Below are 26,510 nucleotides of genomic sequence, written 5' to 3' on the forward strand. Positions count from 1 at the left end.
CTATCTCTCGTCTCTGGCCTCCATGCACATCCGCTGAAGGATGGAAACTCTTGGAGGGACTGGCTGGCCAGAAGAGGGTTGGCCCCGACCCCCTCTTTCCTGACCTACTCAAGTCTGTCTTGCCAGTGCAGCCAAATTGTGTGGTTTGTGCTGGAGTTATTGCCCCATCAATAAAGATAGATATACTGTATATACTGTTTAAAATTAGCCTGTCTTCCAGGGTGCCAGCCTTCCCTCGCTTCAAATTCAGAGGTAAAGGACAGTCCAAAGCCTGTTGATCAGCAAACAGAGGGTGGGCAACATCCTGCAGTTGGCGGCGGTGGAGGTGGCGGGGGGCAGACACATTACCCCCTCTTCCCTTTGGAGGGCTCTTGTACCCCATGCCAGAAATATTTACTAACTGTATTTTATAACTTTGCTGTGCCGATCATAATTGTCCTTCAAGGATCCACAGGTCTCTCTTTCTGGGCTTGTTGAGTTGCCGATGGCATGGCTGCTCCTTCTCAGGGGACTCTCCTTATTTTTATATCCCATTTCCTGCTCTCCAAACATACACTGGCTGCCAACGAGCACGCTGTGCGCCCGGGCCGTGTGGGTGTGTGAAGAGACTCGGGGGGGCGTCATGAATTGCTTAAACGAGGGGTCAATGAACTTTTTTACCTTTTACCCCCCCCAAAAAAATTTATATATGCTGACATTACCCCCTTGATTCAAAAGGAAGGAAATCATACATTATTTGAATTAAAAATATTAGCGAATCTACACAGGCTATGTACCGAACTATCAGAATGCACCAAATTTGATAAAGATGTGCATTATTTTTGCTGGAACACATTGCACTCTGGCCATGGTGTGGTATAGGGAGTAGTAAGGTGTCCAACGTGCCTAGCAAGTTGCATTAAATTTTTGCTACCTTGCAGAGGATTTAATCATCATCAGTGGCTCCCAGAATGGTCCTAGCAATGACATGCTTGCTAGAGACAGCCAGTGTAGAATTGGGGGGGGGGGGGGCCTTTCCCTACCACTTTAATCATTCTATGTGTGGTGTGCAAAAAGGAACAAACCAGGCTAAAGGTCGTGTCACTTACCCTGGTGCCACAGCCCAATATCAAAGGACCAGTGTGGTGTTTTTTTTTATCATCATCAATGGAAAACTCAGCAGTGAGGGTTGGAAAAGATCAGTCTACATCCCAATCCCAAAGAAGCGCAGTGCCAAAGAATGCTCCAACTACCATACAATTGCACTCATTTCACGCGCTAGCAAGGTTATGCTCAAAATCCTACAAGGCAGGCTTCAGCAGTATGTGGACGGAGATCTCCCAGAAGTACAAGATGGATTTTGAAGGGGCGAAAGAACTAGAGACCAAATTGCTAACATGTGCTGGATTATGGATAAAGCCAGAGAGTTCCAGAAAAACATCTACTTCCGCTTCATTGACTACGCAAAAGCATGGCAGAAAATGAGGACTTAAAGAACCTCTTAATGAGGGTGAAAGAGAACGCAAAAATGGTCTGAAGCTGAACATTTTTAAAAAAACTAGGTTCATGGCCACTGGCCCCATCACCTCCTGGCAAATAGAAGGGGAAGATATGGAGGCAGTGACAGATTTTACTTTCTTGGGCTCCATGATCACTGCAGAGGGTAACAGCAGCCACAAAATTCAAAGATGCCTCTGCTCATTACCACCAAGATTTTACTTTTACCCCATTTGGGATAATTTACCCCTCTTCCCTGACCTATGAATTAGACGATGCAAAGGCTGATATGAATCTGTCTGGCCCTTTTTGCTCCCAATGTGGGTTTTTTAAGTCTGCCATTTGGGGCTTCTACTTTGTTGAAACTGGAATGATTTGAATGGATTTTTTCTCATGTGATCAGCTGATTTTGTCTTGTAAAGATGGGGTAAGTGTGCATTTGGGTGGTGTTTTGGTGACGTGGGCGCTTGATGCTCAAGACAACAAAAAAAACTGCCTTTGCAATATTCTTCCCCAATCATCCTATTTTTTAAAAAATAATTACATTCATGAGATTATTGTTGGATCACATTATCATTAGTATTTGTATACTACTGTAATTTAGCTCTAGATAATTTCCAGATGAAAAAAAAGTTAGACAAAACAGACCTAGATGAAATAAAAAAAATGTTCCTGTGGTATGTGTCTTTCTGCACATGTTAAAAAGTATTTGGGAATGCTGGCACCTTTTCTGGAACACTGTGCAACTCTTTCAAACCAAGAGGTTTGACAGCAAATGATAAAAAGATTGGCAGAGGCAGGACCAGAGGAAGGAAGGAAATATGTAGGGGCTGAAATGTCCACTGCATCACATTGTGAAGCATTTCGCAGCTCCTGTGTGTGATCACTGACTGTGATCAACTGCAATGCAGGCTGTGACTCAAACTGGAGCAAAGTGATCCAGCTGGCCAGTGTAGTTGCAGCCTGAGCAAAGGGGATGTACGTGAAGCCCCTTTCCCTTCTAATTAACATGGCTTTAGATCCCAGAAACCAGCCAGGAAAGACTTAAAGAACAGTGGAGGTGGAATCGGCCCAAGTCCTTCTGCTCCTCCTCTTCTCTCTCCTCTTCCCCCGACAAGGGGAAGAGCCTTCTGAGGCTCAGAGAAGGAACAGCAACACAGCAGATGGGAAACACCAGACTTTATTGAAATCCAATTATTCCAGCTGTTTAATGTACATGTAGAAAAAAAATCTTACACCCACAGCCATAAAAGGCAAGTAAAATATGTTACTTATGTCACTAAGAAGGAGCTCCAATCTAGAAGAATCAGATCATGATTGCTTGAACATTTGAAATTCAGATCAGGGACAGTGATCATTGATGACTTTGATTTTATAGGGAATTTCAAAGTGTTCGTTACCAACCAAGAGAACACAGGCACCCTGAATTCATTATTTTCCCCCAAATGTTAGTAATTTAAGTGCAAGCAGGTAAACAAGCCAGAACTGAATTAATATATAAAAGATATGTATACAAATAATGTGAAAGTAGCATTTTTCCCCTTCAGAAATACAATTTTTCTCATAAACTCTTGTTAAGAGAAAAAAGGCTAAATAACAGCTCTGCTTGTCAGTCACGCCCTGAAGTAAGAAAGTCCCACGGACTGCAAAGGTTGATTGGCTGGCTGATTGACTGACTGACCGACTGACCGATGGATAAAGTGATCAAGATGCTGCTTTTCTCCTAGACTGGGACTCATTACAGCTGCAGCCTCATCCATTTAAATAACAAGAATCACCAGATATTCTGTTCATCCAATGGTGGGCCTAAAATTCTTACTTCAGCTGCAAAGGAGCCTCGTTCATCATCATTTTTCTCAAAAGTTCTTTGCCCCAAACAGGACATGGGAACAAGGTCTTAGGACTGTGGAGTTTTCAGAAATCGCAACATCAAGCCAAGCTTTTCACAATCCAAAAAGAGGCATTAATTACAGCTAGTGAAAAAATGGAAGAAATTGTGAAAGGGCACTGCAGGGTTCAGAGCATGATGGATCCACTCTTCCTCATTCGGCTTCCTCTGCAGGAAGCACCGGCCCCGAATTGGGCTGAAAAGAGACGAAGAATCTGTTTAGGATGCTGCTTCGCAGACAGGCAAGAGCAGACTCTTCCCCTTCTTTGTCACTGGATTTGGTCTAAGAGTCGGCAAAAACAGTGATCTGTTATGAAGAGATACGGAGCATGCTGAGAAGCTACATTTTTGGGCAAGAGAACAGATGGATCAATCACTGCACCCTGACATTCCTGGAGAATCATGCAGGAGCAACTAAATGACTTATACTTTGATACCCAGATCAACTCAGATAGGACGGTCGGGATGATCTGGTTCTCACTGGTATTTAACGCCTTCAGGGATAAATGTTAGCTGTGAAAGACAACCACAGACTCAAAACTACCAAGGGGTGTCATAAAGTTCTATAGCACTCTGTTCAAGTTATGGGGGGATATATACAATTCAGATCCTTCAGTGCTGAGAGTAGGCTTTCGGCCATCTCTAAACCGAGGATGGAGCAAATTGCAGGAGGCTCCACCACACAGCAAGCTCAGTTTTTGTTGAGTTGCGTCTGGAATATGCTGGGAACCCAAACTATTGCATAGACCCCAGGCGTGGCTTGGTCACCCCCGGCAGTCCTGCCCTTACTGCTTCCTTTCTTCTTCCGTCTCCTCCCACTGGACATGCCAGTCCTTCCCTGAGGTGGGAAGAGGTGGGAGGCTCAACTGCTTTGGCAGGAGAACCCCCTCGCACCCCATCAGAAGAAGGAAAGGACCAGCAAGGACAGAATAAAGAGTCCAGCCCCTTCCTTCCACTTTTCCTTTCTCTGATCTTTCACTGACCCCCTCAAAACCTTCCCCTCCTGCAACTGGGAAAGGCAAGTCCTGACACCTCTCCTGAAAGAGGGCGGGTGGGGAAGCAGGACTCTCAACTGGGTTGACAGGCTGCAGCTGCAGGAGTCTGCTTAATAGGGATCCATCATCTTCCCAGAGATCCAGTCCCTCCCTTGCAAGACTCCTCTCGTATTCCTGGAGTCAACCATGTTTGGAAAAGGGAGAAGGGGTCTGTCCTCAGAACGAATGGACTTGGCTTCTCCCACCTTGAGGACTTAGCCTCTCTCCCCCTCCTGCTCACAGATGATAAGCCCATTCTCTGCAACTCACCTCTTTCTGAGGATGCTAAACGGCTGCTGGGTTGCTCCCTGTGTGGAGAGAAAGGAGGAGACCAAGTCAGCATCTCCCTGAATTGTGCCTGACATTGTGACACATGCGACTACCCGGTCTTCAGGAGGTCTGACCTCAGAGGCTCAGTTATAAGAACATAACTGCCTCCATCAGTCGTTTTTTAGAAGCGCCCTTGCCCTTAATGGGAGTCCCAAAAATCTTTCACTAAGACATGCCATCTGATGATGCCTTTGCACTGAAAAGTGGGGCTGGAGAAACAAATGGGAGGGAAGGACCCCCCCCCTCTCCTCTGGGGCAGCTGAAGAAGCAGACAACATGGAGAGACCAGGGGCTTAAAAAGAGTCTCTCTTTCTTTTCCCTGCAGAGTCTGTGAGATGTGGGGGTTTTCCCTGTTATTTCTGGGTGAGATTCCATCACACTTACCTCCACCGGAGCTGTTGGAACTTCCGTCATTTGCTGGAAAGAAGGAAAAGATCAGGAATTCAATATCCATGGATGGATGGGAAGGGGGAGGGGTTAAGCCCTCTGCTCAGTCACACAAGAGTCTAACTCCTTGTGAAGGAGAAAAGAGGAGTGCGCCGTCCTCCATGGGCACCCGTACAGTAGAAGAGGCTGAATGCGCGGTGGGAGTGCTGATTGATATTGAACAAACGGAAGTAGTGCCAGAAAGGGCCACGGAGGTGTGCTTGGTGGAGGAAGGAGGGGAGGAGCTAGACTTGATAGTGTGGGAAGAGATAAAAGGGGAGGACAACGCGCGGGCTTTTAGAATTTGTACTGACGCGAATGTAGAACGGAGCAAGAGCCGAGGGGTTCAGACGGAGCCCATGCTGGGATTCGAGACTCCCGTGGGTGTAGCAGCCGGCTTCCCTAATCTGGCAACCGGAGGAGGTCTGCTGCCGGACCCGAACTTTCCTAGAGGGCCTGAGAAGCTGTACGAACCCCTAGAATGGCTGGTAACGGTCCATCATCGCAATTACCCTGGTGGGAGGAGAGTAATACGCCCTGGGCCAGAGTATCAGAAGAAGCCCCTGGAGGGGGACTGGGCGAGGCACCCTTGTTGCGGAACGGTTTGTGCCGTTCGGAGTGCCCCCCTCCGCCAGATGACCGATCGAGAGAAGTTCGGGCCGGCCCCCTATTAGGTGTTCCGGGTAAACCCTCTGATGTGCGCGCGAAGAGGTACCACTTGTTAGACGACTGTTTATTACTGGATCCGTTTGATCCCAAGGAATTGAGTTTTGTGAACAATAAACTTTCCCATGTTGGATTGTATGATGAGCCTCCGACTCTTTTTCCCGCCTATAACACCAGTGCCCCCCCGGCCAGAGAAGAACTTCCTTACACTGGCGCCCAACGTGGGGCCGGGGCGGCGGAAAAGGCGGGAAATGAAGAGTGGCGTAGATTGCAGGAAACCATGGACAGACAGGCGAAGCTTATAGAGAACCTAACAGAACAACAAACCCTGATGGCCAGACAATTAAGGACGCACGGACGAGAGGAAGACAGCAACCCCAGGGGGGGCTGCGAGTGTCAGGGGAAGCTTGGTGGCCGGGCCGGCACCTATCCGGATGCAAAAGATGTCCAATACTGATGATCCGGAGGCATATCTGCATACTTTCGAGAGAGTGGCACTGGCGGCGGGGTGGCCGAGGGATCAGTGGACTCTAATTTTGATCCCTTGTCTTACGGGACTATTGCAGGAGGTAGTGGATACCCTCAGCACACAGGAGGCCGCCCAGTACGAAACAGTGAAGAACGCGATTCTGCGCACGCTAAACCTGACCGAAGAAACGTATAGGAAGAGGTTAAGGGACCTAAAATGGAGACCAGGCTCCCATCCTCGCACAGTGGCCCAGCGGATGCGAGCCAACGCTCTTAGATGGTTGAAGCCTGGAGAAAGAAGTGGTGAGCAGGTCGTGGACATGATTGTGTTGGAACAACTGGTGCAATCCCTGGGAGCAGGCGCGAAGACGTGGATCCAACGTAATAACCCGAAGACGCTGGAGAAAGCCATCTCCCTATTGGAAGACTACAGCCTCACCGAGGAAGCAACGAAAGAGGGGCACGCCTCCTGGGCGGAGAAGACCAAACCGCGTGGCGGAGATGCTCCGCTTTCGGTTTCCAATTCGGCTGCGCGATCAGGTGCGGAGATGAGCGGACCTTCCAAGCCAAAGGGGAAACCTTTTGAACCGTTTGGCCCCAAACCAGTGAGGCCCATCACAGTTGACCAGCGCATCTACGCACCCGGGACTGGTTGGCGTGAGGGCAAAGACGGACGGCCCATCTACAACCCGGGAACAGGGGTACGCGAAGGTAGAGAGGGGCGCCCCATTTGCTTCGGATGTGGGGTCCCCGGCCACGTAAAAAGGAATTGCCCAGGGGCTGATTGCTCCTGGGTGGGACAGGGAGAGAAGTCTGTACCCACGACCACAGTATCGTCCGAACGGTGGGAGGTGGACGCGTGGGTTAATGGAGACAGAAAGAGAGCGTTAATCGATACCGGTTGTGCTAAGACTCTTGTGAGAGACTTGCAGGGCGAAAAGAAGGATGAGGGACTAACTGTGCGTTGCATTCACGGAGATTTGAAGAACTACCAAACGATCTGGGCAGATGTTAGAGTGGGAAAGGAAGAAAGAAGGATGAATGTGGGTGTGGTTCCGGGACTTTCGCGAGAAATGTTGTTGGGGAGGGATTGGGTTGGCACGCGAGACGTTAGTAAGATTAAAGAAGGGTTGCAAGGGGAAAACGCCCAGGCTGAAGATCAGTCCGATTTCTTTCAGCGAACCACGCGCGAGCAAGTAAGGACAATGCAGCAGGACGACGCGTCTCTGAGGGAACCGCTACTGGCAGCTCAACCGGTGGGCCATGTTGTAAAGGGACAAAAGGGTTGGGAGCTGGATCGTGGGCTATTGTATTGGGTAGATAAGGAGGGAGATCGGAAGCTTGTGGTACCCCAGAAATGGAGAAATAAGGTGATGGAGCTGGCACATGATATTCCTTTGGCAGGTCATTTGGCTGAAGAAAAAATGAGGGCCCGCGTCCAGCAAAGATTTTGGTGGCCAGAGATAGATAAAGAAATCAAGGAGTACTGTGCTTCTTGCCCACAATGTCAAAAAACACAAAGGAAGCCACCCAAAGGGGCTGAGATGATACCTATGCCGTTGATGGACCATCCCTTCCAGAGGATTGGTCTAGATATTGTGGGACCATTGATTAAGTCTGCAGGTGGCCATACACATATACTGGTCCTGATAGATTATGCCACCAGGTACCCCGAGGCCATACCCTTAAGGTCCACCACAGCTAAGGTGATTGCTAGGGAGCTGATGCAAGTGTTTGCGCGGCTGGGATTCCCAAAGGAGATCCTCACTGATCAGGGATCTAATTTTATGAGTCTCACCCTCAAGGAAATGTGGCGTCTGCTAGAAATTCAACCAATCCACACCGCGGTCTATCATCCACAAACCAATGGATTGGTGGAGCGTTTTAATAAAACACTGAAGGGGATGTTGAGGAAGCTGGTAATGGAAAAACCTAAGAGATGGCATTTGTTAGTGGCCCCTCTAATGTTCGCCATTCGGGAAGTACCACAGGCTTCTACGGGTTTCTCACCATTTGAGCTAATGTATGGTTGGAACCCTAGGGGCATCCTGGATTTGGTAAAAGATAAGTGGGAGGAGGGACCAGATGAAGCTCAACTTACGGTGCAACACGTAATTGAAATGCGGGAACACTTACGAACAGTGTTGGGTATTGCTAAAGACAACCTAGGGGGTGTTCAGGCCGGGCAAAAGAGAAGATATGATAAACAGGTTAGGGCCAGGGAGTTTCTGCCGGGACAAAAGGTGTTACTGTTGTTGCACTCAGAGCATGCCAAGCTCTTCGCTACTTGGCAAGGACCCTATGAAGTGGTAAGGAAGGTAGGCCCGGTAGACTATGAAATATACATGCATGACAAGTCAAAGAAAAGGGGCATTTTCCACGTAAACTTACTCAAAGAATGGAAAGAACGAGAGGCACTGTGGGGGGAAGTGGAAGATGAATTCGGCCCAGATGTCCGCGTATGCTTAAGAGATGACCTGAGATTAGATATTGATGAGTCCCTCGACTGCCACCAACAACGTGACCTCAGGGCCTTAGAACACGAGTTCGCTCATGTATTCTCGGGGAGGCCAGGGGAGACTAGCTTGGTTCAGCATGAAATACACACCACCCCAGGCGCCGTGGCCCGGATGGGAGATAGAACTTGGCCATACCACCTGAAGGAGTCGATTAATAAGGAGGTAGAGGAAATGTTAAAGTTGGGGGTGATTGAGCCCTCGCGTAGCCCGTGGAGGAGCTACCCAGTTTTAGTGCCCAAGCCAGACGGTCAGGTGAGGGTGTGCATTGACTTTAGGAAATTAAATGATATTTCGAAGTTCGATGCCTATCCCATGCCTAGGGTTGATGATTTGTTGGAAAAGCTGGGCGGGTCAGTCTATCTGACCTCACTAGACCTCACTAAAGGTTACTGGCAGATTCCCTTAAGGGCAGAAGACAAAGAAAAAACTGCATTCGTCACACCCAAGGGGCTGTTCCAGTTTTAAAAAATGCCATTCGGGCTGCATGGGGCAGCTGCCACTTTCCAGAGGTTAATGGACCAAGTATTGGAACCATTAACAGACTTCGCGGGGGCTTACATAGACGACATCTTGATTTATAGCAAGACCTGGGAAGAGCATGTCTACCACTTGCGAAGAGTCTTAACAGAAATAGGAAAAGCAGGGTTGAAGATTAACCCCTCTAAGTGCAAAGTGGCGCGGAAGGGAGTGAAATTCTTGGGTTTTCGGGTAGAAGAAGGAAAAATCCAACCAGTGACGGATACGGTAGACAAAGTGGTTTCTTGGACCACTCCTAGGAGTAAAAAGGAGATACAGCAGTTCTTGGGCCTGGCAGGTTACTACCGGCAGTTCGTGCCGCATTTTTCAGAAGTAGCAGCCCCTCTCACTGATTTGACCAGGAAGAGGAAAACCAATCGCCTGAGTTGGGGTCCCGAAGAACAAAAATCTTTTGATACATTGAAGGAAATATTGTCAGCCTTACCCAGTAGATATGTCCCTGACTTCAGTGTCCCATTCATCCTCCAGACGGATGCGTCAGACCGAGGGATAGGCGCGGTTTTGTCCCAAAAGAAAGGAGAGCTAGAATACCCGATAATGTATCTTAGCAAAAAGTTAAGTGAGAGGGAGAGAAAATACGCTACAATAGAAAAAGAAGCCTTGGCAGTTAAGTGGGCCATGCAGACGCTGAGGTACTATTTGCTAGGGGCTCCTTTTACTCTCGTTACTGACCATGCCCCACTGCAATGGCTGAACCAAATGAAAGATACCAATCCGCGGTTGACTCGATGGTATCTTAGTCTACAGCCCTATTCTTTTCAGGTACAATACAAGAAGGGCATAGCCCATTCTAACGCAGACTATTTCTCTCGGCAGGAAAGAGAGGAGACTGAGATGGAAGAGAGGACGGCCCACTTGGAAAGGGGGGCGTGTGAAGGAGAAAAGAGGAGTGCGCCGTCCTCCATGGGCACCCGTACAGTAGAAGAGGCTGAATGCGCGGTGGGAGTGCTGATTGATATTGAACAAACGGAAGTAGTGCCAGAAAGGGCCACGGAGGTGTGCTTGGTGGAGGAAGGAGGGGAGGAGCTAGACTTGATAGTGTGGGAAGAGATAAAAGGGGAGGACAACGCGCGGGCTTTTAGAATTTGTACTGACGCGAATGTAGAACGGAGCAAGAGCCGAGGGGTTCAGACGGAGCCCATGCTGGGATTCGAGACTCCCGTGGGTGTAGCAGCCGGCTTCCCTAATCTGGCAACCGGAGGAGGTCTGCTGCCGGACCCGAACTTTCCTAGAGGGCCTGAGAAGCTGTACGAACCCCTAGAATGGCTGGTAACGGTCCATCATCGCAATTACCCTGGTGGGAGGAGAGTAATACGCCCTGGGCCAGAGTATCAGAAGAAGCCCCTGGAGGGGGACTGGGCGAGGCACCCTTGTTGCGGAACGGTTTGTGCCGTTCGGAGTGCCCCCCTCCGCCAGATGACCGATCGAGAGAAGTTCGGGCCGGCCCCCTATTAGGTGTTCCGGGTAAACCCTCTGATGTGCGCGCGAAGAGGTACCACTTGTTAGACGACTGTTTATTACTGGATCCGTTTGATCCCAAGGAATTGAGTTTTGTGAACAATAAACTTTCCCATGTTGGATTGTATGATGAGCCTCCGACTCTTTTTCCCGCCTATAACACCAGTGCCCCCCCGGCCAGAGAAGAACTTCCTTACACTCCTACATTAAACTACAAAATAATCCATGCAAGAGGATGATAAAAATGGACATCTAAATCTGGAAGAGACAGGGACAGGAGAGGCCAGTGTCTTCTGGGGAGAAACATAAAAAGCAACTTTTCAGCTGCCCTGTGAGGCATCTAATGCTGAAGAGCAATCAGCTTGCAATAACATAAAAGGTGTTATCTTGAATGTGGCAGATGTCTGTAGTGTCCCTGTCCTCTGAAACTGATCGCTACCCTGTTTCCCCAAAAATAAGACCTGGCCTGAAAATAAGACTTAGTATGATTTTTCAGGATGCTTCTAATAAAAGCACAACCTAAAAATAAGGCCAATTTAATTGAAAGCCTGCTGTCCACCCTTGTTCAGCAAGTCGAAGATGACGACTGCATCGTTGTACATGAAAAAAAAGAAAACATTCCCTGAAAATAAGCCCTAATGTGTTTTTTGGAGCAAAACCTAATAGAAGACCCTGTCTTATTTTTGGGGAAACATGGTTACTACTTACTGAATCCCAAAAAGGCACAGAGTGTCATGCAGTGGAAGGACAGAGGTGGTTGTTTTGAGCCATCAGGTCAGCTCCCCCTCAGTCCCACCCTCTGCACGAGGGACCTCCTTCTGATCATGGAACAGCCCTGCTCAGCTCCGCAATTGGGAACGATGGTTTGCCTTCCTCTAGTTTTCACCCTCCAGTTTGGGGGCCTCCCCCCCCAGGAAGGTTCCAGCAATGGCCTCTCCAGCCTGAACTGCAAGTGAGAGTTTTTTTTTACGGCTACGACACCTTTAACGGAATATTTCCTACATGCCATTTTCCACATTTTATTTGTTCACTCTTATAGCACCATCAGGAGACCTTGCACGGGAGAAGAAGACAGATGTGTGCAATCCCACATTTGGGAAAAGAAAAACAAACAAGTCAGGACCACACTGAAGAAAGTTGCTATAACACATGGATCCTAGAAAATTGTGCCAAAGGCATGAAGAAAAGTGGGTTTGGGGAAGGGACGGGAAGTGGAGAAAGGGGCGATGTGGAAGGCAGGCCAGAGGTGGCACCAGGCAGAGAGCGATCCGAGTCCACGAGGCGACTGGACTGCTGCCCTTCTGGCTGCCAGGGAGCCGAGACAATGAAAGGACCATCAAATGTTCTTTGAATGCGGTCTCTTTGCTGAGTCTTAGTCCCACACGAGAGGAAGAGATTGTGCTTTTTCTTCCCTCCCTGGCCTTTATTTTACTTTTTAAAAGAGCATTTTCAATATAAGATGTCAAGCAAACGATTAAGAGACCCGTACTCAAAGGACAAGCTATTGATCAGCAAGACTGCTGCCCCCTTCACCCCATAATTCTCTGCAACTGCTCCCGATGGCTAGGGCTGATGGGGGATGTAGTCCAACAGCTTCAGAGGCAGCCTGAGGCTTGGGATTTAAACACAGAAAGATGAAAGCTCTACTCACTGGACGCTGCTTTGTAGCCTTCTTGACATTTCTCTGCAGAGACAGAATCGGAGAGTTAGATCTGTAGGCTATTCCGAGATCATCCAAACCCACCCCTGGAGGCAGGGAAGGAAGGTCTCCTGGTGGCAACAAACAATTTCATTGGTTCCCATGGAAACTGTCCTGCCTCTGGCTCCTCCCTTCTAGAACCATGGTTCTCTCAGAGGTTGCTAGACAACTGCCATGATCCTTTTGCAACTGCTCGCAGTAACCAGGGCTGATGGGAGTTGTAGATCAAGAACATCTACAGGGCCACTTTCATCTCCCTCTACCCCAGAAGAACCCTGAGAGGCAACTTAGGTCAGCACAGAAAGGAGGTGGCGCTTCCCATGATACTTTGAGAAGGGGAGATCTGGGGTGTCCCTCATCCTTTGAGAAGATTTCCAACGAACCCCCAAAGCCTGACTTTGGCTTCAGACACGTGGGGATCCCTGGGAAAGAGGGGAAGACCTGAGATGCTCATGAACAGCCCTGATGGAAGGTGTAGGAAGACAGCAGGGAAGCCCAGGCCATGGGTCTCCTCTCAATCTTCCCCCTGAAGGGAGACTCCACAGGAAAACATGTCCCTCCAACCAAACAGCAACCACCCAACCAAGGCATTCACTCCTTGACTTACTGTTGTAGAACCAGGCGCCAGCAATCCCAGCCACGATCAGGAGAAGAACTACTGCGACGCACCCAATAATGAGGCCCAAGTTGGAAGCTGAAAGTGAACAGGGAGAAAGAACGAAATAACTGAACACGAACCCAGAACCCTCCTGCCCTGTTCAGGAGGAGATGAAAACTGGCTAAAGGAGTTGGGGAGCCCACAGGGTTAAAAGACGCTAAAGTGAGTGAGAGGGATGGAGATTTGAAGAAGGCGGCCGCAGAACCCAAACCCAAGAACGTTCCTCAATGGGGAGGACATTGATCATGAAGAAGGGGCTAAGATTCCTCCGGAATGCGGCCAGAAGCTGGTGCCTGGCTAAGCATCTCGTCTGCAGCAGGTCCGAACAGCAAAAGGGTGCTCTCCTAAGGACTAAAAATGCTTGCCATGAAGGGGCTGAATAATTCTGAGAGTGCAGAATTCATTGCAAGCTGCATTTTCTGTGGAATTTGGGGGAACCACTTCAAAGACTCGTGGTGAGCTATTTCAATGGCTTTTGTTTGATTCATTCATTGCAAACAGCTGAAAGTTTGTAAATTTTGACAATAAACCTGGTTTGCAATGGGGGTTTAATAATTTTGATTACAACTGTAGATTGCATAGATGGCTCCTCAAACCAACCCACCCACAAAAAAATAACTGCCTGTCAGATTTGCAGCACCCTTGTAGAAATGAAGTGTGAAGTTAATGGGGGAGATGTTGGAGTTGTCCATCTTTTTCTCACATGTTTTCAGTGGTTTTTGGATGTTTTTTATTCATTGTTGTTAATTTCTATAATTATTTAATTCACTGTATTTTTATCTGCATTTTTCATTTAAATGTCCTTACATTTCTCTTGAATCCCTTTACTGAGGAAACAACACATTGCAATATTTTATAATATTCAGAAATTCAATTGGAATCCATGACATTTATGCTAAAATAAGATTAAAGATACCACAATTTCTTTTTAATTTTTTGTAACTTGCAAAACCATGTTCAGATCACAGCCACTTAAGTTTACAGGTGAAAAGACAGCAAGCAATGCTGTGATCATGACACAATAAGTTGTTGTGTTTGGAGGGAAGGAATTGTCAAAAGGGCTACAACTGCAAAACAACAACAACCAAATTCAAATCACATCTTTTTGGCAGTGAGGGTCCTAGTGTGTGTGTGTGTGGGGGGGGTGATCCAGCTGGAGATGCTGCTGAGGGACTCTTCAGTCTCACTCCTCCCTCAGTGAATAGCCCCCCCTCCGAAATCCATCCTGCTGCCCCCACCGAGAGGGCAGCCTCTCCTCCACCCCTCCTGCCACTCACCAGGCGCCTCCCAAGCCAAGACCAGAGGCTCCCCCAGGCTGGCATGGTCCACGTGGCACCGGTACTGGTCTCTCTCCTTGGGGTCGATCTCGATGCTGAGCCAGGCGTGGTAGGTCCCGTCCGGGTAGGGGGCCACACTCTTGTGGAAAGTGCCTTCCTGCAGGACCTCTCCGTCCTTCCTCCAAGTGACGTCAATCTCCTTGGGGTAGAAGCCGTAAGCCTGGCAGACGAGGGTCTCCCTGCCATCGTAGCCCTCCTCTCGTGTCACCTTCCCCACGGGAGGATCTGCAAAAAAACAGCAGGGCTGGAATGAAGACGGAGCCCCTTCCTGTGCCTGGCAGGACGGTAGCTTGGCTTCGATCCCGTGGGACTCGTCTGTTCTTCCACACAAATCCCTCCCCCGGAGGACTCTTGAGAGATTTTCTTTTACAGCGAAAAGGAAATGAATGGGCAGAGCTTTTACTAGTATCTTTAAAATGATCTGAAAAGACTCAGTGGCCAAAAAATCATGCTTCTCGGAACTGGCCAGGGCATCAGCCCCAGAGACCGGGAGCAAGAGGGAGAAATACTTGGTAGCTGAGGGGCCAGCAAAAACTAGGATCATCTTTCTCATTGCTTTCTGGGAAGGCTCTCTGTGCTGGCTGCTCTTTGCACTCACTCTCTCTCTCTCATCAGTTCTTTCACTGGTGCTTATTAATCAGTATATGTAGTGAATGAAGCAGAAAGTCCCAGAGGAAAGAGAAACATTTAGTCTTCTGAGTTGCTCTCTCAAAATTAAATAAATGAAATCTCTCACAGCAGATTTATGTGGACTAGAGGTACCCTAAAGGTTCCTACGACACCCAGCCAGAATTTCCAAAGGCGGCCCCGGCCATCCCCACAGAGTATCTCCCGCAAGGAATTGGGGAAGAAAGGGAGATGAAAAAGTTTGGGAACCAGTGTGGTAAAAGAAAAGAAAAATTGCAGAAGGGATCAAGAATTTACAGCAGGGTCTCTTTCTGTCTTGTGGCCAGTCCTGATAATACATGAGGCTTTTTTCTTTCTTGTAATCTTTTTAATACAGTACAGTATTTTCAGACCATGGGTAACTGAATCAGCGGATACTGATCCAGTGGATACTGGGGTCCTAATATCATTGTGTTTTATTTAGTATATACTTTAATTTCATTTTAATGTTTAATGTTTTATGTTGTTAATTCTTTTAATTTTGTGAGCTGCCTTGGGTCCCCTTATCGGGAGAAAAGCGGCCTATATATAAAACAAATAAAAGAATAATTAAAAGGCAGACCACACATCTCCGTAGACTTAAGCAACACTATTTAAACCTCTCCCATTAAACCATCCAGCCCAGCCCTGGATCCCAAAGGAAAGAAGAACCTCCAGGGAATCGGGGGGGGGGGGCTGGGTGGGTTTCCTCTTTCTTTCCCTGGGAAACTCAGGGCGGCCCCACCTTTGCCCTCCTCAACCCCACAACCGTCTGCCATCATCCTCTCTCAAGTGCTCTGAGGCAGGAAGGGGAAGGACCAGGCGTGCCCCTGGGCCACCAGAAAGGATGGGAGGGGGGCTGTTTTGTTGTTTTTTTGGTGGGGTGGGGAGGAAATCCCAGGGGAGGTGAAGGGAGGAAGAGGAAGAGGGAGGAAGAAGGCTGGGCTTTCCTGAGAGGCAAAGGGAAATCAAGGACTGACCGGAAAAGGCAGGGGAGGGTTTTTTGTTTGGAGGGGGAAGGATCAGGCCTGCTCACCCCCTCCGTCCCCCCCCCCAAAGCCACCTCCTTGGGAAGAAGACAGGAGGAGAGGGGGCAGGAAATGCTGGGCTGCTGGTCCCGATGAAAATAAATAGGCAAGGAAATAAGTGTGACACATCAACAGCAGAACACACACTGTGGGCTGAGGAGGGACACCCACACCCCGGCCTTAAGCGAAATCTGTTTGGTTTTACTTCTGCAGATTTTCAGGTCAGAAACATGGGAATGTAGCCTAAACTGCATCTCAACACAAACAACAGAGACACGGACACACACCCGTTCGAAGGCGGTTTGGTCCCAGGCTCCCACGGCCTTTTCTGAATAATTGGGGGGGGGGGAATCTCCCCAGGAACTAATTGGGAGGGTCTCCCCACATCTGTCGAAGGGTAGAGACGGCTGCCCATCCCAAAGCCTTACACTATCTCCCCCCCCAGATGGGAGGGAGGGCTGTGCCAGGAGAAGCCCCCCCCCCAAAAAACGCTTTATTCTTGATCCCAAGGAAAATAGAGAAGCAAGTCAATAAGTGTCAGACAATAACAACAGCAACAAAACACACGCCCTGGACTGAAGAGGGACCCCCGCTGTCCGCCCCCATGCCAAGTCATGTCTGTCAGGTTTTGACTTCTGCAGATTATCAGGACAGAAATCTGGAAATGTACCTGAAAGCGTATCTCAGACAGACAGACAGACAGACATACGTGAGGGTTTGAAGTCAGTTTGGTCCAAAGACCCCACGGCCTTGTCTGGCAGCCAGAAATTACTTCCCCAGGAACTAATTGGGGGGGGTTCTCCACCTGTCTGTCAAAGGGAAGGAACGTCCCTCTCTCACAAGGACCCGCATTCTCTCTCACACACACCCAAATTTTCCCTCCCTCCCTCCCCCGTTCCCTCACCTCTCCTGAGCAGACTCTCCTTCCCATAGTCCAGGTATCTCTGCAGCCACTCGATGCAAATCCCCTCCAGGTAGGCCTTGTATCTCTGGGCAAGGGCCGGATCCTTCTCCCACTTCTCCTTGGTGATCTGGGCCTTGGAATCAGCAGCCGTCCAGGTGAGGGTCTCCTTGTCGAAGCTGAGGTAGTCCCTCCCGTCGTAGGCGTCCTGGTCATACCCTCCTCCTGGGCTCCCGTCCTCCTTCAGTTCACAACCGTACATCCACTGCAGGGAGTGAAACCCTGAAAACAGACACACAGGATGTGTGTGTGAGAGAGACACGAGAGAGTCGCAGACCCCAAGGGGTGAGAAAGGGGGACTTCCCCCACAACCCCCCCAACAAACGTAAAGCCCCTCCAAAGGGGTGTGAGTGGAAAGATTTCCCTCCGGCAAGGCCAGCCCCCCCAAGAGACCATCTGAGCACTTGGGGGTGACTTGGGGGGGAGACACTCCAGGGGTGGAAAGGCCCTCCTTCCTCTTTCATGCATCGCTTCGTTTCAAACACGCCCACCTTGCCCTTCGCCTCAAATACGACCCCCCGGCCCAAGAGTCAGGCAACATCCCGACACGACCCCTGAGGAGTTCTCTTGGCCGCCTGGATGGGGACAGAGCCCCACACCTTCCCCACAGAGGACCCCCTTGGGCCCCCTCCACACAGCCACCCACCCAGAAGGGGATTCAGCAAGAAATTCCCCCTCAACCCAGGCCCAGCCCCCCCATGGATGTCCCCCCCGCCTCTCCACCCCAGGCACCTCCTCCCCCACGGTCTGGAAGGGCAAAGGGGGACTTGCTCTGCCCCCCATTTCCCCACCACCAGGTCCCTCATGTACTCACCCTTCGCTCTGCCCAAAGCAGCCCCCTAAATCTGGGGGGGGGGTTGAACTTCCCCATTCCTCCAAGCCACAAGCCCCCTGCTCACAGCACCCCACCCCACCAGGGCTGGCACTTGCGGTCCTCCCTCCCTCCCTGCCACCTAGGCAGCCCCCCCAGTCTATCCTGGGCATATTGGAAAAGCCCTCCTTCCTACCCATCTTGGCTCAGTCCCCCCCCCACAGACAGCCAATGGCAGGGAGTGAAAACCTGGGATAGGACTCACAGAGGCAGGTCGGGGAGCCTCGAGGGAGATGAGGAGCCCCTCCCCCACTGCCCCACACCACCCATCTCCTCTTGCACCCCACAAAAAGAGCCCAAACGGGGTATTTTTCTACAAAAGGAAGAACCACACTTGTTCTTGGAAGCATCCGGCACCAGAGGACGGAGCCCCTGCGGGGAACCCGAAAGAGGCAACACACGACACGTTATGTCTCATCAACTGACTTAGATCAACCAGAAACACGTTTCTTCCGAATAAGACACAAAGGCTACAAATCCCCTCCGCATTCTCCTTCGCTCCCCCCATCCAGCACCAAAGGGACCCCCTCTCTCCCAAACCAACAAATCCTCCCCAAGGATCCTGCCTCTACATCCACTTGACCCTCCTGTCAATCCCAATTAGGACGGCCAGGATTCACCCCCTCTGCAAACTGAAGGAGAAGAAATGGGGCAGAAAGAGGGAAACTGGGGGGGGAGGTTCTGGAGAACAGGGAGCTCTCCGGCTGAATTGCATTGAAGCAGACAGTCTGCTAATGGTTGTTGTGGGTTTTTCGGGTTCTTTCGCCGTGTTCTGAAGGTTGTTCCTCCTAATGTTTTGCCAGTCTCTGTGGCAGGCAAATACATTTAACTCTGCTAAGTTGTTTTACTGAATTGTTTCCAAACACCTTGTTCCCATCAGACATTCCAGTGAGGGAACTCACAACTAGAGACCCATTTGAATCAATGGATCAGACAGGTGAGGAGGCATCTCACCCAATCCTCAGTGACGACGCAATGGCTTGACTGCACGAACTGACAGGGTTTCAGAACTCGGCTTTTCCAGAGTGGCTCGTCTTTGGAGGAGAGACTCTTTCGGGGTCCCCACACTCCCCACAGGGTCTCCCCCTGGTTTTGCAACTGAGCCCCCACTGACTGGTAAACACCCAAAGACCTCCAGCCACAAGATCTGCCCCCTTCTAATTCTATGCCCTTCCACAGATAAGACAAACCCAAGTGGGATTTTGCCCAACTCCAAAATGGCTTCCTGTTCGCATCAGAATGGCTGCCTTCACCCAATATCTTGTCCTCCGACAAGCCTTCCCAAAGGCCCAACACAGAAGCTCTCTCCCCACACCAGTCATCACTGGTGTGCCAGAAACAAACCACGTGTGGGCAATGCAGCAATTTCAGTGGCATTTATTCTCCAAAGGAATCGCTCCAGAAGCCACCACTCTGGAATTTGGATTTCATGTCTATTATCCTCTCAATTAGATGTGGCTCCGCTCTGGACGCATCCATGGGAACCATCTCCTGGGCCAGCCAACTTGTGAAAGAAATCTAGTCATGCTCCACGTTCGTAGTCTAGAGCGACAAGGGTCGGCCAAAATGGCACAGAGGATGGAAGGCCTCCCTTTTTTGCCTGTTGCTCTTATTTGCCTGGAGGCCTCTCTCACACCCTCACATTTTTTCTGTCTCACAGCAAATCTAGCAGAAATCACAGGCTCCCTCCTCATAAGGAATTTCTCTAGCCCCCCCTCTTCCAAGAGTGCTTGGTAGGGGATGCTACTGCTGCTTTCTTAGTATCCTGTGCCCATGAGTTCCACCGGCCCACAAGGCCACTTCCTTTTCAAGTGGACATAATGGGTTCCGTGGCTTCCCGCTCGCTTCTCCTGATCCACACGTGGGAAACATCCAGATGTCCTGAAGATTGCAAACAACCCACCCCCAGACCCAGAGGGCGGCTCCCACTTCTACACTTCCAATCCTGAAAAATATTTTTCTTTTAAAACTGCATTTTAATGAGAAAAAGGGCTTCTAATGGCCTCTAGTGATTGTCTTTTTAAAAAGGTTACTTTTGGGGGACTTGGGGTGCCAGGGTGGAAACCTGGCAGAGGGAATGCAGGGGAAACTGTTCAGGGTCAGATGGATTTATTTTAAAATGGACCCCCTCAGACAGGGGACCTTGGGGCTCTGGAGGGGCAAAAAACAGCCCACTACCCTCCCCTTTGCCCACCTCTGTCCTAATTGAGCCGCTGATTCTCTCCTTTCTATCTTCTCCTCTTAAAAGAGCTGAAAGCAAACTCCAAGTCAGAACATTTCTGGAGCAGGAATCATCGGTATCCCGCTACAGACCCCCAGATTCCCCCCCCCAAGAACTTTTACACAGTCCTCTCCACACAAGGCAAAGTGATGGATGGATTCAAAACTGCAAATTATGACAATACATCCCCAAGTCACAAGTAAATGAAAATTTAAAAAACTAACTAAATAAAATGGAATAAATCGTGTTGTGATTGTTTTTCTGTTGGCTGGGCAAAGACCCTCAGGGCCATCTCCTCGCCCACCCTTTTTAAAACAGGAGAGCTTTTTAAAATCTACCTCCCCTTCATTGCATTTCTGTATACAGTAGGAACAGCACCACCCCCGCGTATCCGTACAGTATTATAATAGCAAATGCATGGTCCTCCCGTATGTTGTCAGGTATAGTAATGGTATCATGCAAATATACTTCTCGTACCCTGTATTTGAACAAATGTAGATGGTTTATTTATATTATTTATTTATTTGATTTCTATCCCGCCTATCTGGTCTTATTTGACCAGATAGGCGGGTTGTACATGGAAAAATAAAACATCCCCTGAAAATAAGCCCTAATGTGTTTTTGGAACGAAAATTAATTATATTTATTTTTGGAGAAACATGGTAGCAAATGCTATACATTCCATGGTCTCTGGTTCCCTCTAGTGTTTAGTTCTGGTAACTTTATAATCCACAAGGTGTATTTTGGGGGGTTTTCTTTTCATATTTTTAATACTTACAGAGCGTGGATATGGAAATCTGCGGATACTTATCCTGTGGACAAGGGGTTATTCATGCACACATTTGCCGAGTAACTGTTTATTTAAAATATTTTTACCCTGCCTTTCTCGTTAAAAGGACCCAAGGCAGTTTACAATTAGGAGAATATTTAAAAGTTAAAAATAAGCATATAAATATTTTCAAAAGAATGAAACACGCGTTAATTTAAAAATGGGCCACCAAATCAATCCTGAAAGCACATTTTAAAAGAATAGAGCACAACAATTCATTAAAAAAACCCCTCTGTGGTCTCTGACTCCAAAGGGGGGAGGGTTTAGTTTAGTAGAGAGTTTAGTCTAGTTTTATATTTTATTATTCCCTTTTTGCTTTTTCTACTTTTTGTTTTTTGTATGTTGAATTAATTTTTAAAAAAACCCTCTCAGGCCGCCAATGGCTAAGGGAACGCCTTTCCGCTGAGGGAGTGCAAGGAACACGGACAACCTGGATCGCCTTCAGGGAAAGCATCCCAGGTGGACGGTGCCATTGCTCCTGCTGGGTTAGCCAAAAGCAAGACAGCCGACAACCGGAATCGGATTCCTGGAGGGGCCTCCTGGCCTGGCTGGCATCACAGACTGGCCGGGGGGGGGAGTTTTTCTCTCTCTCTCAGCTTTGCCCGCCTGGCTTCTCTGAGCAGCACGACAGACTTGGGGGGATGAGGAGTTGCAAGCATCCAGGGAGAGTCTGGTCCCACAGAAAGCTGGCTGTCTCCATGAGAGGACCTCCCACCCAGGACGGACCCCACCCCTTGCCCCACAGTCTCCTGGCCTGAGGGGGCTGGTCTGTGGTGCTGCCGTTGCCTCAGCTTGTTCTGCTCGGGGACTTCAATGTCCCTGCGGCTATCAGTCCACCAGGAATCGCTCAGAGGTTCAGGTCTATGGGGCAGCTATGGGGCTGTCACAACCGACATCCGGTCCCACCCATTGCAGGGCACACTCTTGAGCTGGGCAGGACGGAGGTGACCTGGGGACAGAGGAAATCTCGGAGCAGGAATGTTGGCAAGTCCTCTGTGTGACAAACCCAGACCTACTGGGATCTGCCACACGTTAACTAAGCTGCCACCAACCATTCCCTGTAAGAAGTCACACAGACCAGGGATGGATTTTTAACAAATAAACGAACAAGGTTTATTAAATAACACACAGGGAAAAATAAAAGGATCAAGTGAATAAGATATAGTAACGTGGCTTAGTCTCCCTCATACATACACACGGTTTGGTTCACACAGAACACTCTACATAAAGCACAGACCCTGAACCTATCAGTTCTGGCTAACCCTACAGACACCTGAACCTATCAGGTTGGTACTGACTGACACACAGTAGTACCCTGTCTGACACACAGACTCCCACTCAAGCTTCTTCTCTCAGCTCTTCTCCAGCTCTCCCTCAGCTTCTCCCAACTTCTCCACACAAACTCCACATATATATACAGTACAGCCCCACCTCCTGATGTCCCGCCTTCCACTCCCCATAGGATGGAACTTTCCCTCCAAACCCATGACAGACAGGTAACATCAGTGCTGTATGTAACACCTCCCCTCTTTATAAGTTGTTTTGTAGGGGGAAAGCTAAAAGTGCTTTTCACCAAAAAACAACCTGGATAAAACACACCAAAACAGTTATACATACAATATCATACTTACTTATACTTACACTCTAAGTGAAACATTTACCATTTACAATACATCAATTTACCTTTATTCATACAAACCAATCATGTTTAATAAACAGGTACATTTAACTTTTTGTCATCAAAAGATATACATAGTCCATGTTTCTTTCGCCGTCTTCAATCTTCAGGTCTTCTTGACAAGGCGTCAGCAACACAGTTCACTGACCCTCTGACCACCTTCACTTCAAAGTCATAGTCTTGCAAGTTTAAAGCCCACCTCATAAGTTTGCTATTGTGGGTTTTCATTGTCTTTAACCATTGCAGTGGTGAATGGTCAGTGCACAGAACAAAATGTCTTCCCCAGATGTAAGGCTTGGCCTTCTGGATCGCGTAGACTATTGCCAGACACTCCTTCTCCACGGTTGCCAAATGTCTCTCACCTTTCTGGAGTTTCCTACTCAGGTAGGACACTGGATGCTGGTCACCATTCTCATCCTCCTGGCAAAGAACTGCTCCTACCCCGCTGTTAGACGCATCGGTGTAGATGATGAACTCCCGGTCGAAGTCTGGAGCACGCAGCACTGGATAGTTGATTAGCGCCTGCTTCAACCTCTGGAACGCCTCCTCACAGTCGCTGGTCCACGGGATGCGGTCATCAGTCTTCTTCCTCGTCAGATCGGTCAGCGGAGCCGCAATCTCGCTAAACCTCGGGATGAACTTTCTGTAGTAGCCCACCAACCCAAGAAATGATTTGACTTTTTTCTTGGTGTTGGGTCTGGGCCAATCACGAACTGCTTCTATTTTGGCCTCCAGGGGTTTTATCACTCCTCCCCCTACCATGTGACCCAAGTATTTTATTTCTGGGCTACCCAGCTGCAGTTTGTTCTCTTTGCAGAGCCTAGGCCAAAGCACCTCCTCCCCTGGGTCAAAGTGCCTCTCCCTGGCTTCCTGGTCATCCCAAACTTTCTTTCTGACCTTTTGAGCTTGCAGGGTCTCTGCTGCTAGCTCTAGGTTTCTCTTTAGGTCTTTCCTTAAAGAGTCTATATATGTCACAACATCTTGTGGGTCATCCTGGGTGATCTGCTCCCAATCTTGCTTGATCAAATCAAGGGGCCCTTTCACCCTTCTCCCAAATAAAAGTTCAAACGGACTGAACCCGGTACTGGCTTGTGGCACTGATCGATAAGCAAACAAAAGGGATTGCAGCTTCTGGTCCCAATTGTTTGGATTCTCTGCCAAGTAAGCCCTAATCATACACATTAGAGTCCCATTGAACTTCTCAGTTAACCCATTACTTTCAGGGTGATAGGCAGTGGTTTCCTTGTGCTTAATTCCACAGATTTGCCATAAGCGTTTCATGAGCTTCGATGTAAATGATGCTCCCAAATCTGTGATTATTTCTGAGGCAAATCCCATCCTGGACATATACCCCACCAAGGCATCTGCCACTGTGTTAGTTTCAATGTTAGTCAAGGGTATGGCTTCAGGGTACCTCGTGGCATGGTCCACAATGGTGAGAATGAACCTGTTCCCCCTCTTTCTGGCCTTGGGCAAAGGTCCCACAATATCCACCCCTATGCATTTGAACGGAGTGTCAATCACAGGCAAAGGGCACAACTTTGCTTTGGTCCTGTCGCGGCTATTCCCCTGCCTTTGACACACATCACATTGTTTACAGAACTCCCTGATCTGCTTCCCTATGTCAGGCCAGTAAAAATTCTGTGTGATTCTCTGCTGTGTTTTGTTCACCCCTAAGTGCGCAGCAAACATGTCAGAGTGCCCCCTTTTTAAGATCATGGGGCGATACTTTTCAGGTACCACCAGCTGACTTCTGATCCCATCTCCCCCTTTTGAGATATTCCTCAGGGTCTCTCTATATAAAATCCCCTTTTTCTCACAAAATCTCACTGGGGTTTCAGGTGTTAGCTGGGCGTCTGTCACCTGTTCAAAACACTTTTGGAGAGTGGCGTCTGCCTTTTGCTCTTGGCCAAATCGGCTGTCTGTGGTTAAAGTTTCCACCACAGCTTCGGAACTCCCCTCTGCTTCCGTCTCGGGCTCATCAGTACCCCCCTGAACTGTCCCCGTGGTAGCTTGTGAGCGTGTAATCACTAGCACCCGTTTCACATGTTCAGCCAGGTCATTTCCCACGAGCACGGCTGCTGGCAGAGTCGATGAAATCGCTAGCCGCCAAACTCCCCTCCAGCCTTGAAAGTTCACAGGTACCTCAGCTACTGGCAGCGAGATTACCTGTCCCTCAATCCCTGCCACCTTCATGCTCTCATTTGGGATGATATACTCCCTAGGAATAATATCTGGATGGCACAGGGTCACCTGGGAACAAGTATCCCTTAGCCCCCTATACTGATGGTCAAGTATTCCTACGTCCACCCCTGCGGTTTCAAACAACTGAGAATCTGTTCTCACCAGCAAGCAGCGCCTGACCTCTACAAGAGGACCATTTTCCTCAGCCTGATCAGCAGATGTAACTGTTCCAGATTGAGTAGCCATGGCAACAGGCTCCCTCAGTGACAAGGAGCTTTGCTCTTTCTGGACACAGAACACAGCTTTTGGCTTGGTTCCACTCAAATCATGAGGCACATTTCCTTTTAGCTGCTTTAATTTCTCACACTCTGAGATTAGATGGCCCTTTCCCTGACAGAAATAACATTTTCTGCTGTACTTGGAGTCTTTCTCATCTGGTTTTGGTTTTCCCTCCAAAATCTGGTTCCTGGACTGGCTCTGCCCAGAAGTTTTATCAACACAATGGCCACCCATTTTTGGCGGGCTCTGAACTAACCCTTTGGAGTACTTAGGGTCCCATGTTTCCCTCATGTTTTCTTCAGAATAATTCAGGTTTTGATGTTGTGCCTTAACCTGTGTGCCTTCTTTTGGTTTCTTTTCTAGCTGCAATTCCTTCTCTTTTATTCTCAAATCCAGCTCCTTTTGCTTAGCCTCAAACTCAGCCCTGATCTGTAAAAGTTCTTCCTCAGCCCTAGCTTTTATCTCTTTTACTTTTTCTTCAGTCTTATCTCTGATTTCTTTTAATTTAATGTCTTTTTGCTGATTATATTTTTCAAGATCTTGCTCACTTTGTCTGACCTGAGCCTCATACTTTTCTTTCTTTGACATTTCTTCAACTGATAAATTGTTAATAAACTTATTTAGGAAATCCAATTCCAATTGTACCATTCTAATTTGGTGTTTCAGTTCCATCTCTTTTATCCTCATGGCCATTCCCCTTTTCTTGGCATCTGCCTCTGCCTGACGGATTTCAGCTCTTTCTCTGGCCTCCCTTTCCAATTGTTTCATCCTAAATTCATGCTGTTGGGCTAGGAGCATTTTTCTAAGTTCTGAGGTCAGTTCTCCCATGCTCTCCTCCTGCACTGAGCCAAATTCCTCCTCAGAACCTTGGTCTACCTGGGGGTCTTTCACTTCACCCATTTCTGCCATTTGGCTTCGAGTCAAGGGCATAATCCCCCCCCCCAGAACAGGCTGCTTTCAAAAGTCAAGCCTCAAAATAAAGCGACCACTTTTTTTTTCTTTTTGCCTCAGAACCAGCTTTCCTATAGATTGCTGCTGTCCTTCAGCACTAACTTGCAACAGTTGCGAGCTAGAGTCTACCCCCCTCTGCTAGGCCTCGCAGCAGGCAGGCTAAATCACTGTTACTTTACAGTTTTGCCTCAGCTTTTTTCCCGCCAAAACCAGGTTGCCTCAGAGCTCCCTAATCTAGCCCCCAATCTGAGGTTACACGTTCTTCTACTAGTGCACCCCCCCGTGAGGCACACCTAGAAGATTACCTACGCGCTCTCAGATTGTCCCTGACTAGACCCCCCTTGCTCTGGGCACACTTGCCAAGGCT

The 26,510-nt window shown here is 48.7% G+C and overlaps 3 protein-coding genes across 6 annotated transcripts in view; 2 read left to right on the top strand and 1 right to left on the bottom strand.

Moving 5' to 3' along the window:
• LOC110070857 (class I histocompatibility antigen, F10 alpha chain-like) overlaps positions 1-3,039 on the top strand; it is a 51,135-nt gene extending 48,096 nt beyond the window's left edge. Inside the window, exon 9 of the mRNA XM_078387923.1 lies at positions 2,680-3,039. The gene's annotated coding sequence lies outside the window, so the exon portion shown is untranslated. The remainder of the gene's footprint in view (positions 1-2,679) is intronic.
• Positions 2,641-26,510, bottom strand: part of LOC110070855 (H-2 class I histocompatibility antigen, Q10 alpha chain-like) — a 53,498-nt gene continuing 29,628 nt past the window's right edge. Inside the window, exons 3-9 of one of the 4 annotated variants that reach the window (XM_078387905.1) lie at positions 17,074-17,352; positions 14,437-14,721; positions 13,109-13,195; positions 12,454-12,486; positions 5,113-5,145; positions 4,669-4,706; positions 2,641-3,560 (exon numbers count right to left, since the gene is read on the bottom strand). In XM_078387905.1, coding sequence (XP_078244031.1) covers positions 4,684-4,706; positions 5,113-5,145; positions 12,454-12,486; positions 13,109-13,195; positions 14,437-14,721; positions 17,074-17,352 — 740 coding nt within the window. In that variant the 3' untranslated portion in view covers positions 2,641-3,560; positions 4,669-4,683. Of the gene's footprint in view, positions 3,672-4,668; positions 4,707-5,112; positions 5,146-12,453; positions 12,487-13,108; positions 13,196-14,436; positions 14,722-17,073; positions 17,353-26,510 lie in introns of all 4 variants that reach the window. The other 3 variants (XM_078387906.1, XM_078387907.1, XM_078387904.1) reach the window with 3 other exon arrangements.
• LOC144587360 (uncharacterized) lies at positions 6,106-10,915 on the top strand. Its single transcript, XM_078387646.1, has 2 exons — positions 6,106-7,544; positions 10,161-10,915. Exons 1-2 carry the CDS (start codon positions 6,255-6,257, stop codon positions 10,797-10,799), a joined length of 1,929 nt encoding a protein of 642 aa, XP_078243772.1. The 5' UTR covers positions 6,106-6,254; the 3' UTR covers positions 10,800-10,915.

Source organism: Pogona vitticeps, chromosome 2, assembly GCF_051106095.1.
Source record: "Pogona vitticeps strain Pit_001003342236 chromosome 2, PviZW2.1, whole genome shotgun sequence".
In the NCBI taxonomy this organism is placed as follows: Eukaryota; Metazoa; Chordata; class Lepidosauria; order Squamata; family Agamidae; genus Pogona; species Pogona vitticeps.